Source organism: Ictalurus furcatus, chromosome 27, assembly GCF_023375685.1.
Source record: "Ictalurus furcatus strain D&B chromosome 27, Billie_1.0, whole genome shotgun sequence".
NCBI classification, from domain to species: Eukaryota; Metazoa; Chordata; class Actinopteri; order Siluriformes; family Ictaluridae; genus Ictalurus; species Ictalurus furcatus.
In genome coordinates this window covers 17,128,477-17,141,215 of record NC_071281.1, presented here as the reverse complement: position 1 = coordinate 17,141,215, position 12,739 = coordinate 17,128,477, and the positions used below count along the sequence as shown (strand labels likewise).

At 36.9% G+C, this 12,739-nt stretch overlaps 1 protein-coding gene across 4 annotated transcripts in view; it reads left to right on the top strand.

Moving 5' to 3' along the window:
• The window catches only part of igdcc4 (immunoglobulin superfamily, DCC subclass, member 4), a 49,971-nt gene that overhangs the window by 5,905 nt on the left and 31,327 nt on the right, over positions 1 to 12,739 (top strand). For all 4 annotated transcript variants that reach the window (XM_053617048.1, XM_053617049.1, XM_053617050.1 and 1 more), the window contains exon 2: positions 9,907 to 10,215. In XM_053617048.1, the coding sequence (XP_053473023.1) occupies positions 9,907 to 10,215 (309 nt within the window). The remainder of the gene's footprint in view (positions 1 to 9,906; positions 10,216 to 12,739) is intronic.

Below are 12,739 nucleotides of genomic sequence, written 5' to 3'. Positions count from 1 at the left end.
TATTGTCAAACTGATTGGTAGAGCAAATGTGATGTTAAAATGTTGTAGTTAAACTTTAAAATGTTTAAGGGTTTACGGATTAAAATTTTTTTTCATTGGTAATTAAAAAAAAAAAAATTCTTATTATATTGCCTACAGGCTATTGCCTATGGACTATAATGCTAAAAACAAGCTAAAATATATATTGGTATATATAATATAGGTGCCAACATTACGATTTTTGATTTGTTGCTATGGCGATATGGTAGATATCTGAAAATTAAGAAAAAATCCAATTCAACAGGCAAACAAGCGGATTCACTGAAGGGGAAAGGACACATTCCGTGACACATGCATTTGTCACTTGTGCTTTGCGCAGATTCCATCTAGGATGAACTTTGACCTGTGAATTTCTTAGCCTTGATTTTGTGAGCCAGTAGAAAACAAGTAGGCAGGATTGTGGTCGCTTTTGGTCTGTAAAAAATGATAATGATATCGATGTCAATATTCAGCATAGTTGCTACAAGGTTCCATCAAGCACCCTAAAGTGTTCTTTGGTTTATCCTCTGGGGAACCTTTCAAGATTACAATAGAGGGTTCTAAGAAGAACCATTTCAGAAAAGCTTCCAAATATAACCTCTTTAGAAAGTTTCCCATGTAGAACATCAATAATGTGATGACATTTTACAAAGAACGTTAAACTAGACTGTTATATGGGTCTGTAGATCTTTGATTTGTCTCTTAGGGGAAACACTTAAAGGTTCTATGTAGAACTTTACAACAGTCAGGTTTCCAGAGAGAACCACTTTAGAAAGCTTATAGCCCTTAATCTCAAACTCCAAAGAACCTTCAAGGAACCTATTTTTTCTCTAAGAGTGTTGCTACTCACCATGGGGATTCCAGCTGCCATGAGTTCCATAGATTGCCGATAGCCAACATGAATGACTTTTTTTATTTTGAAGAACATTTAAAGGTTCACTTGGACCATCAAAGAGCTGTATATTTCAGAGGGTTCTTCAAACAGAAATGGTTCGAACTACATCCATTATCCATTCAAAGGAACTCTTTTGAGGAATGAGAGTGCCTATATTTACCCTTTTCTTTTAGCCTATGCTTGAGGTTCTTCTTTACTCAGCATGTTCTCAAAATGCTGTTAATGGATTATTTATAAATCTAATTGCATCTTTAATGAGCAGTGAGCTGGTTTGTAAATGTTGTGTGCATGCTAATTCAATCAGCTGTGTCTTTTGGGAAAATTACCTCTGTCTGAATTGGTTAATGTCAGGAATCTAAAATCTAGTCTGTCATAAGCATGCAGTCTGCATCTGAATTCAATACATTTTATGCTATTTCATGTAGTGTGTTATGTTTAAGGCAGTCAGATGCCGGCCGGCTCATTATGATGGACAATATGCATAGTTTGATGCTTGACTTTTATGTCACAATGAGTAAAATTGAATTATAATTCATCGCTGTAGAATTCTCCAATCATATGTGGACTTATTTTCTACAACAGCAGCTCTGACAGTAGTTCCAGCTGTAACATAAATCACAGGTTTATATTAATGCGCTTGTTCTAATATTTTATTGTTTCTATAGTAACAACCGGGACTTGTATTCCAGACACGCCGCATCTAAGGCTAGTAATAAACAGATTTTAAAAAAACGTCTTGTTGTTTAACGAACAAAATTTGTAATTGTTGTCATGTTGAAGTTTTCTAAACTGAGTAGATTTAGTTAAGGTTTTTGGAAGGAGTCTCCAGTGTCCGCAATTTGTAACAGTAAGTTTTTCAGGACTGACATGTTTACACTTTTCAGATTCTCAGTAACATAACAAGCTACGTTTCTGTCTTATTAACTTAAAGAGAGAGAAAAAAGAGAGGCTGGTGATGGAACAGCTGTTTGTAGCTGCTATAACATAAGAGAGAACGGGAACTACCTTCTGTAATCGATGTTCCATGACATTAAACGTAATCATAAATAGATAAAAAGCGTGACGTGTCGTTCATTAATACATTGACAGATTTCAGCTTCGTCACAGCGATTTCACTTTACTTACCTACAAATTTCGTTGTGTTTGCACAATTAGTGAGAAGTTGTACACCAACATGTACATATACATCTACAAGTACATTCGAGCTTTGACCTCGTTGACTATCAAAAATTCATGGTTGAATATTTTGAAATCACAGAATTGTTAAGTAGAAACTTATAAGTTGAAGGTCATTCTTTATTTGTGAGTAGAATAGAAAAATGGATACCAGATTATTTTTTATAAGCAATGCTTAAATCTGATCTGCTGTGATTTTCTATTTATGTTTAAATGTGAGAAAGCTAAAACACGATTTCTATAGAAACATTATATGCTAAAGTCGAGCGCAAAAGTGTGCGCAACCTTACCACAAAATAAAGGAGAAAAATTTACTTTATATCTGTAATGTTATAATGTTATATACTTAATATAACGTTTAGTGTTTTAGTCAGGTTTCATAGGTTTGTTCATAGTAGCAAAAATTATATTAAATATAACAAATATGTGGAATAATAAAATATATATGAAATAATCAAAATATTAAAAATATTAGTTTGCCTTTATATCTTTTGAGCTTTGTAACCTTTGTAATTCTAAACTCTTTTTCTTTTCAAATTATTTTTCTGTTGATTTGCTGTTTTTTTTGTCTTGTTGAAGAATATACCCAAGTTTAATTTTATATATAATTTAATTTTTTAGTTTTCAAATTTAAATGGTTATTATTATTTTTTTTAAAATACATAAAATATTTTAAAAATATATTTTCTGAAAAGCCATGGGGATGCAAACTTTATTCAACTGTGTGCATATTAAAATATTATATTAGTGCCTCCCTAAAACTAGAAATGCTTAAAGTGAAAGCTTGTGCCTAAAATGAATCCCACAATTAAAGCCTCAATGTATTTTAGTGCAAAAAAAAAAAAAAAAGAGTTTGTTTTGGCACATGGTATATTCAGCCCACTGAAATCTGAAAAAAAGTTCAGTAGAGTTCATGGTTATTCTGCTTTCCTGTTGAGAAAAAGGTTACTTTAAAAAAAAGAAGAGCATCTTGATCAATATTTGTTGGAATTAATTAACCTAAAATAAAAAACCTGTTATTCAGGTGGAAATTAAGCTAGAAAACAATGTCGCCTTACACTGTGACCTGTTTTAATTATTTTATTTAATTATGTTAACTCTAACATTGACCTGAAAAAAATATAATTAAATTTTGGCACACGGAAGCATATTAATTAATGTGTGTGTGTGTGTGTGTGTGTGTGTGTGTTGCTCTGGGGTCTCTCTCTTGTTAAGTAAACACTCATATGATCACATTCCTTCCATTCCACATTGCTGTCCACTTGGTCATGTGATGGAGGAGGAGGTGCCTCAACTCCTGGGAATGGGAAGGGAACTGTGTGTGTGTGTGTGTGTGTGTGTGTGTGTGTGTGTGGCCATTGGTATCATAGGAACATGATCAAGGAAGCGTTGTACTGAGCCAGTTGACACGTGAGCACAAAATATACATGTTGTCAAGCTGCCAGAATCTTTCATGTGCACGGTGAACATTATTACTGTTTATACATGTGATTAATATTTCTTCACGGAAATATAATGTGTGTGTGTGTGTGTGTGTGTGTGTGTGTGTGTGAGGAACTGAAAGAGATGGAGTGATAAAAAAGAAAAAAGAAAGAAAGAAATAATAAGTAAATAGAAATAATAAATACAATATGACAGATAAAGAAAGGAAATTCAAAAGAAAGGAGGAAACAGAAAAAGAAGGGAAAAAGAAAGAAAGGATACATTTAAAAAAAAATGAAATAAAAAAGAAACAAATGGAAAACGGGAACAAATGGAACTACGGTGATAGCATGATGTGGTAACGACACTGGTGATAGTGGTGGTGGTTAGTAAGGACATGATGATGCTGTAATGTGATTGGGGGTTAGTTAAAATGGGTTTCGTGGTTATTACGTCCCCACGCCACGCCGTCCGACATTCCCTCCAGAATTTCCCGTATCGACATACGGTCGGTCTTCCTTATTTTACCGTATACAGTTTTGTGTGTTTAATGTTTGATTTTACGAAAGCTTCAAGTGTGGTTAATTATTTGTCATGCTGTATGTGCTAATAAATGACTGCTTGAAGCTGTGGGCTGCGTCCCAATCCGTGTACTTACCGTCTATATAGTAGCTGAAATACATGTATTTCACTTCCTACTATACAGTAGGTAAGTACACGGATTCGGACGTAGCCGTGCTCTCCTGTTTGCCTTCAAACGGTTGAGTACGTGTCTATAACGCACTTTGATAATCCGACTAAAACATGAATACTCCACACATCTTAATTCGATTTGTGTTTACTTCGAGTGTGACTTTATTCGGATTAAGGTCATCAATAATCTCTGTTTACATGCTAGTTTCTTAATCAGAGTATCGCCTTAATCGGATTAATATCGAATTATCGTTGTCCGTGTAAACCTACTGTATGAGATATATGTGTGCATTTGAGAGCTTATTGAAAGCTGTTTAAAAGTGTGTTAGAGAAAAGGTGTTTCACGGATGTCAGAATGTTCTAGAAGGTTTATGGATAAAGCAGGGAAAATGACTGCCAGTGCTTTTAACGCTTTAACGAGATGTAATTGAATTGTTAATGGGATAAATGGGGCACAGGTGGGTAAAGATGAGAGCGAGAGAGAGAGAGAGAGAGAGAGAGAGAGAGAGTGTGTGTGTTTGTGTGTGTGTGCATATGAAGCTGTTGAGTTCACGTCAGGTGATTATGTCGCCTCTCTCTCTTCCTTCTTGGTGTTATTAGCGGATGATTAAAGGCCAGTCGTTTTGATGTAGCCATTCTACATCCTCTTATGTACCTTTCACAGAGACAACATCATGGAGCAGGTGTTATTTGCTTTCTCGTACACATGCAGGACATACACACACACACACACACACACACACTCACACATCAACATCTGTCTTTAATGTTGCCGTTGGTCTCTTGACAGCCTCCCTGGTAAGTTTTTATCTTGTCCTTAAATTTTGGAGGGACGTCCGGTTCTAGGTGATGTCACTGTAGTGCTCCATTTTCTCCACTTGTTGATGATGGCCTTCACGGTGTTATGGTATATCTAATGTTTTGGAAATTCTTTTATACCCCTCTTCTGATTGATTCCTTTCGACAAGTGAGATACCATACACGCTTTTTAAGCTCTTTGTGGACCACGGCTTCAGCACTCAGATCAAACCAAGAAGATACCTACCTACCTACAGAAGCAGCTGGTCTTTATTTGGAGTTAATCAGAATAATTTCATTGATGACCGCTGTATGATAATTAGTTTTGAACATGAGATTGAACGTGATTGGTTCATCCTGAACACAGCCACACCCTTGAAATAAGACAGGTTTTATCATTTACAACTTACAACCATCTTTAAAATCTGACTTAAGACATGTTATGTTTACATGAATGTAATTCATGTAGGTTTCATATGAATGTATTTGATTTTTATATGATTACACAGCTTTGGAAATGTCAAATGATGTAATCGGGAATAAACAAACACTTTAAATACATGTGAAAGCGCAGATAATAATTAAGATTTTGTCTAAAATTGGTGTTAAATTACTGCCAAATTATTTATCAACCTTTCATGCGTTGTGAAAATGCTGATAGTGATAGTTTTTAAAAGGTAGGCATCTGTAATCGGCTCCAAAATTATTGGCACCCTCAGTAAATCCTCGGTGATAAAAATGTCTCCGTGGTTCATTTGCATAACGTCACATTGAGATCGTGTGAGACGTCTTACCTTTAATTGAACTTAATTTATTCGAGGAAATTGTGACTTTGTTTTGACTGTGAGATTGACAGTCCGAAAATGATTTTTAATATCCGATATTTACTGTCTGTGGACACGAGCCAAAAGCAGTGCGCCTTCTCTGTCGAGACGATTCGTTCTCGCGGGAGTCTGGCGTGTCCATAAAACTTGTTAGTACGATGAAAGCGCAATGTTTCAAAGGTTCGATGTAAATGTGAAGTGCAGCCTGTGCATTACAGTGTATGTTGGTGAATTAATGAATGCGGTGCCTGTGTAGCTGAACATGAAGATGAGAATATACAGGCGTGGTGGAAAAGACAGAGTGCAAAACAAACATCCGAACACACAGTCGGAGCGGGTCGGCTCTCGCTTTAATCTAGGAAATAAATCCAATTTCCATTAGCCTAATTAATTGTGAGCTTTAGTGCATTGGGTCTAAGAGGAATACTGGCTTGTGTGTGTGTGTGTGTGTGTGTGTGTGTGTGTGTGTGTGTGTGTGCATACTGTAATCCTCTGATGGCTATGCATCTCTGCATATGAATGAATCATCGTAGCTTTATGTTACTTTTGCTAATCACTTGAATGAATTATGATATAAACGAGTCAGACACTGGGATACAAATAATATTAATGGCTGGTTAACTAATTAGTTGTTTTTCAAGAAGTTTAAACTTTTTTTCTAATATGTTTGTCTGTGTCATATAATATATGCTCGTCTGTGTACTTATTAGGAGCTAGATTCTCGATGACGTAAGAATAAAAAACAAAAAACAAAAAATCGTGATCACGCTACGATTCTCACAAATTTTTTGACCAATTTTCAGTCCCTCCAGGATTCCGTGATTTTGCGATGGCAGAAAGTAACGCAAAATCAGACAAACGCCGCAATATTCGGAGGAGCTTGCGCTTTTTCAGAATCACCGCAGATTTTCTGCGGATTCGGGCCGAGACCCTCTTCGATTCACGTGCGTCGAACACGAGTACAGCTTAAAGGTCTCGTTTATTAACAAACATCACCGCGAAAGACGGCACGAAACAATTTAACGCCAATTAAACTAGCGTTCCGCAAAAAAAACTCTGCAAGCTGTATCGCAAATTTGAAAAAAATAGCTGCGACGAAATCAAGCGTTTTTTGGCCGTGACGATCACAAAAAACCGCCACGAAATCCAGCACGGACCGGTTGTTTATGACACAACTACACAAAATGGGACCTAATGGGACGTCAACGTTGACGTGTCAGAGGAAGAACGATGATAAAAACGCTAAGTATAAAGGAGTCGGTCGTATTAAACTCAGCAAGTTGCATTGCAAATTTTTAAAGAAGCCGCAGCAAAGTCGAGCATTTTTGGCTGCGACAACCACACAAAAAAAATTTACTTCACGTTGTCCAAAATGCCTCTGCTAGACTTCTTACTTTTAGAAGATTAAAAGACAGTATTTCACCAGTCATGGTGTCTCTACACTGGCTTCCGTTCAAGTATAGAATCGATTTAAAAATTTTACTGTTTGTTTTTAAGGTACTACATGGTCTGGCTCCACAGTACAGTGATATGATTAGTCCTTATACTTCAGGCAGGGAACTTTGATCTACTAATAAATTACCAGTGATCCTGACCCCTTCTGCTCTCTGGACCTGCCCGATCCATTCCGATGTCCTACTTCTGCTTGGAGTTCTCATCACTTGGACGTCACTCGCTGCTGCTGAGGATGACCCCACGAGGACAGCGTAAAGATCATTGAGATTACTGAGGATGGTAATTGCTATGATAGATTTAGGACTGCAATTGCCATGAACAGTTTTGTCTCCATCAGTGAACAGTTGGCTTCAACGGTTGTTACCCAGATGAAGACGGGTTCCCTTTTGAGTTGGGTTCCTCTAAAGCTTTCTTCCTCATATCCTCTCAGGGAGTTTTTCCTCAGTAAAACTTAGAAATTTATCAATTTAACATTCATATCCTGAATTGATATGTTCCTGTAAAGCTGTCCATTGTTAAACGCGCTATACAATTAAAATCGAACTGGATTACTGCTGACTGTCCTACATTCACGATTATAACACAAGGGCGACCGTGCGTTCTCAGTAGTAGCAGTAGTAGTACGTTCTCTCCTAGTAGCTTCCAGAGTTAAAACGCGAGCAGCCATAATAAAAGCTGGTTAAATAATTAGTCCTTTTTATTCTGTTTTTCTTTCACGAGCGATTCATAAAGCACTTGCGGATGAAAATCAGTCCCGATTAGAGCGCTGTGTGCTTAATACGTCCGTGGCAATTTCATCCATTTAGTCGTAGTTCACGTTTTGTCGGTAGAGCTGCCACTTGGGACGTGCGTGTGTATGAGGTTATGAGGTACAACGTCTGTGCTCATTGGTCAATGAGGACAGGTGAAGACCACAATGAAAAAAGCGATCAGAGCCACAAAACTGGAATTTTTTTGGAGTTGTGCATCCACGGCTGTTGATTGAGCATTGAAGAATGATCTCATGAATGTACTTGGATGATAGAAAGATCGGGGTCAGAGAATTTTCCATTTAAAATAAAGCCATGCTATGGAAAAATGATCAGAGCCCACAGCCTATTGTGAGAAAATTATCACAGTCCAGTCACATGACTGAAATCAGCCAATGGGCTTTGAGTAATGGCAGACGCCCAGCTGAGTGAATTCCATTGTTAACTTACTGTTAGATTTCTTCAACATATCTCATTAGTAATTGCTCTCAGCAAACTTCAGTACTAGATCAAACAGCATGGATGTTGAGTATCCTCAACAGACTGATAACCCAAAGAACACGGAGCATCTTCCAGTGTCACGTGCGAAATACAACGACATTCAGTGTCTAAAAAAGTTTTGTGGACCACTCAGTCAAGCATTTTTTGATGAACTCCCTGTAAATGACAGACTTGTGGATAATATTCAAGCTGAGATTGATGTATCATGTATATTCTGTGAGTATTTCAGTATTTAAGTGATGTTGATGACGCTCAGTTGAATAAATTAGTATAAGTTCATCACCGTATTACTGTGAATACCCACGAAAGAAAGATCAGAGTCCGCGCAAGCATTTTCTCATGCTTCAATGAACACAATGTAAACAATAATGGCTGATAACCTTTGGTGTCTTCATAAAGACTATGAATGGGTCTAGTGAACATATCATCAAGATTTTCTCTGTTCCCAGCTATTATGACATAAGAAGGTTCTGAACTTTTAAATTCAAATTCTGGAATTCAAGCACAATGTGACTGATGGTTTTATCACCGGTGCCTTCAATTTGCTGTCCTGTTTTTCTGGCAAATTTCATTAAGAAGTGAATCAAGATAATGATTTTAATATGATTTCTTGTACAAGCAGTTTACTACGACAAACTCCTTTATAACTGGTGTTTTTATCATCGTTCTTCCTCTGACACGTCAACGTTGACGTCCCATTAGGTCCCATTTTGTGTAGCTGTGCATAAAGTCATAAACAACCGGTCCGTTCTGGATTTCGTGGAGGTTTTTTATTATCGACGTGGCCAAAAAACGCTTGATTTCGCTGTGGCTTTTTTCAGATTTGCGATGCAACTTGCCGAGTTTTTTGTGCTTTTTTTTTTTTTTTGCGGGAACGTACTTGAATTGGCAAAATCGCAATCACACGAAAGTGTTTGCGCGGTCTTTTGCGGTGATGTTTGTTGGTAAACGAGCCTTTTTAGCTGTACTCATGTTCGACACACGTGAATCGAAGGGGGCGTTGAGCGCGAGCTCCTCCGAATATTGCAGAGTTTGTCTGATTTCGTGTAAAAAAAAAAAAAAAAAATTCTATTAAAAATTTTTAGTGTTTTAATCTGTAATTATTAGTCTTGGATTATATGGAGTGTCCACGATAAAAATCCCTATGAATGAGCAGTTATTATAGAAACGATAACAAATGATGAAACGATGACCAATCAGATTAGAGAAATCAGCCACACTGTGGTATAATTTAATTTGCATAACAGCGTGATCCATTGTGTTATTCCTTACATCAACCATCATGAAAATATAAAAATGATAACATATTTACTGTTGTGCCTGTGGCTAAACAAAATACTGTCCTTATAAAAGTGTAATGTTCTTGCCTCTACAGAAAATCCCATGTCTGTGGAGCTGAGCTGTGGTGCTGGTCCCATTCACGTGGTTCTGGAGCCTCCTCGTCCTCTTCTGCTGGACTGCCACCTGGGGAGCGCCGAGACCCCGCTTAACATCACCTGGCTCCAGGATGGGGTGGTGCTGAGCGAAAGCCAGGCCGTCCGGCTGCTTCCCAACAGCTCCCTGCTGCTCCTGCCTTCGGTCCATGATGGGAAAGATTCAGCAGGAATGGAGGGAGCCTACAGCTGTCTGAGCGGGAGCTCCTTCGGGACGCTCACCAGCCGCAGCGTCACTCTGCAGCTAGCCAGTAAGTACTCGCTTTTCCTATTAGTTAAACTAGTGTAGACTAGAGTCTTAGCCAGGCTGTGTGAAATAGTAACGTATCGGTAATCAGTTGTATTATATAAGTCAGGAGTAAAATATGATGTGACATGTCGTGATGTGTTTAATCAACAATTAAACACACGTTTTAATCTATTTCTATGCAGCTTCCACTGTACAAGGTACGGTATTACTATACTACCCTGTTACTATAGAAACGGTAACGAGTGCAGTCAGAGCTGCTGTTACCACAAATTAAACTTCTGGACCAATCAGAAGTGAGAATTCTTCAGCGCTGCGGTATAACTATTCTACAATCTTCAGCACAAAAAAAGATCATTTCCATGATAGGCCATATGTATCATAAAGAAAGGTTTACTCATAATAGTGTTGCATATTTTAAAAAATATATATTTACATTTCAGTTCAAAGACAGTTTTATTTAATGTCTGAAGAATTTCAGTTTGAAAGTGGGGGGAACATTTTAATTTACGTTTTACATTTCGCAGTTTTAAAATCATCAAATCAGATGTCAAATTGTTAACAATATATAACAAAACATTGTTAAAAAATGTAAAAAAAAAACACACACAAAAACAGATATTGTGATACCCACAATAGCGCAGAAGTGTTCTGTGACATCATTTATCACAATATTTATATCTATCTATCTATCTATCTATATCTATATATGTCTATATATGTCTATCTATCTATCTGTATCTATCCATCTATCTATCTATACCTATATATGTCTATATCTATCCATCCATCTATCTATCTATTTATATCTATATATGTCTATATCTATCTATCTATCTATCTGTATCTATCCATCTATCCATCTATCTATCTATATCTATATATGTCTATATCTATCTATCTATCTATCTATCTATCTGTAGCTATATGTCTATATCTATATATCTATATCTATATATGTCTATATCTATCTATCTATCTATCTATCTATCTGTATCTATCCATCTATCTATCTATCTATATATTTACCTATCTATATCTATCTATCTATCTATATGTATATATATATATATATATATATATATATATATATATATGTATATATAAAATGGTGATATGTTGGTGGTGCTTTTTTTAAAGAAATGAAAAGCCAGCTAGACGTAAAGATGAGATGATGCTGGGCGTGTTTTTACATTTTACGTAAATGGACTTGCTCGTGTTCATCATATTTACAAAAGGACTCGAACGGCCCACTCTTGTGTGTATTCACCATTAAGTTTCGTGATTTCAAATGATCCGAGTTGATAAGTCGTGAGACATTAATGATGTTTCTCAGTCCTCCGAGACCCTTGAAAGCTCACTTAATGGGTGATGCTAATTACTGTGTGATTTCTTCATTGTAGTCTTTTTTGTTTGTTTATTTACAACACATCTGAGGTAAATGCTACTGCTATATTTTTTTTATGTATTTATTTTGTATTATGCTTGTGTTACTAGTGATCGACATTAGTCAAGAAGATGCCAAAAAATTCAACCTCAGCTATCCCGTTTAAGTCAGCCGCCCCTGCAGTCAGTCAGTTGTGATGTTTTTAAAAAAAACACTTTTTTTTTTTTTTTTGTAAATGTGATGTGCCCATTACCTGCAATCCAGACAGAACATCTCAGATATTTCAGAACGGTGTGCTCTTTGCCCAGTTGCTTCCTGCACTGTACTTACACTGTTCTACTCTGTACAGACTACAGAGCTGCAAATCCCTGTCATCCTAATTCCCCAGTGAGAACCTGATTTCTATACAGTTTCTCTGTGGAACACTGGAATACCGAATAAGTGAAAAATAAGTGGGGGGGATGACAAAAATCAATTCTCTCATGCATGCCTTCATACAAAGCTCCGCCCCCAAATCCGTTTTTTATTCAGAAGTATTCAGAAGATGACGGTTTTAAATAAAATATCTGACAAACTTGACCTAAAACGCCAATCTGTGTAAACAGAATCAGCCATAAAATAGGTCGTGTAGAAATTTTAAATGTAAAACCCTGCAACGACTTCTCGTGTAGCTGAATGTATAAATCTTGTACATTGTGAACATGAAAAGAAAAGCAATATCAGCAAAACACACACACACACACACAAAAACCATTTGGGCAGTGACGTCTACATCAGCGGGCCTCTAGTTTACAGTGGTGTGTGTGTGTGTTTATTCAGGCAGCGAGTGATGAAACACTGAAATATCCTGCGCTAATGTTTAACGAGTCGTTATCTCTCGCTCTCTGAGTATCATCCCCGATTTCTGTGTGCTCACTGAGAAACTTTGCTCAGGAGCAGGACCCTGTTTCCCGAATGCGACAAAGCGCAAAGATCAGAATACGCTACAGGAGAGATGCTTTCTCCCTAATCTCATGACAGAAAGTTATGCTGGAGTTGTTCTTATGGACTTTTACATGACCTTCCAACACTGCAGCAATTCAGTAAAAATTAGTTCTGGCTCCATGCGACTGAAGATCTAGGAAAACTGTCCAGTTATAGA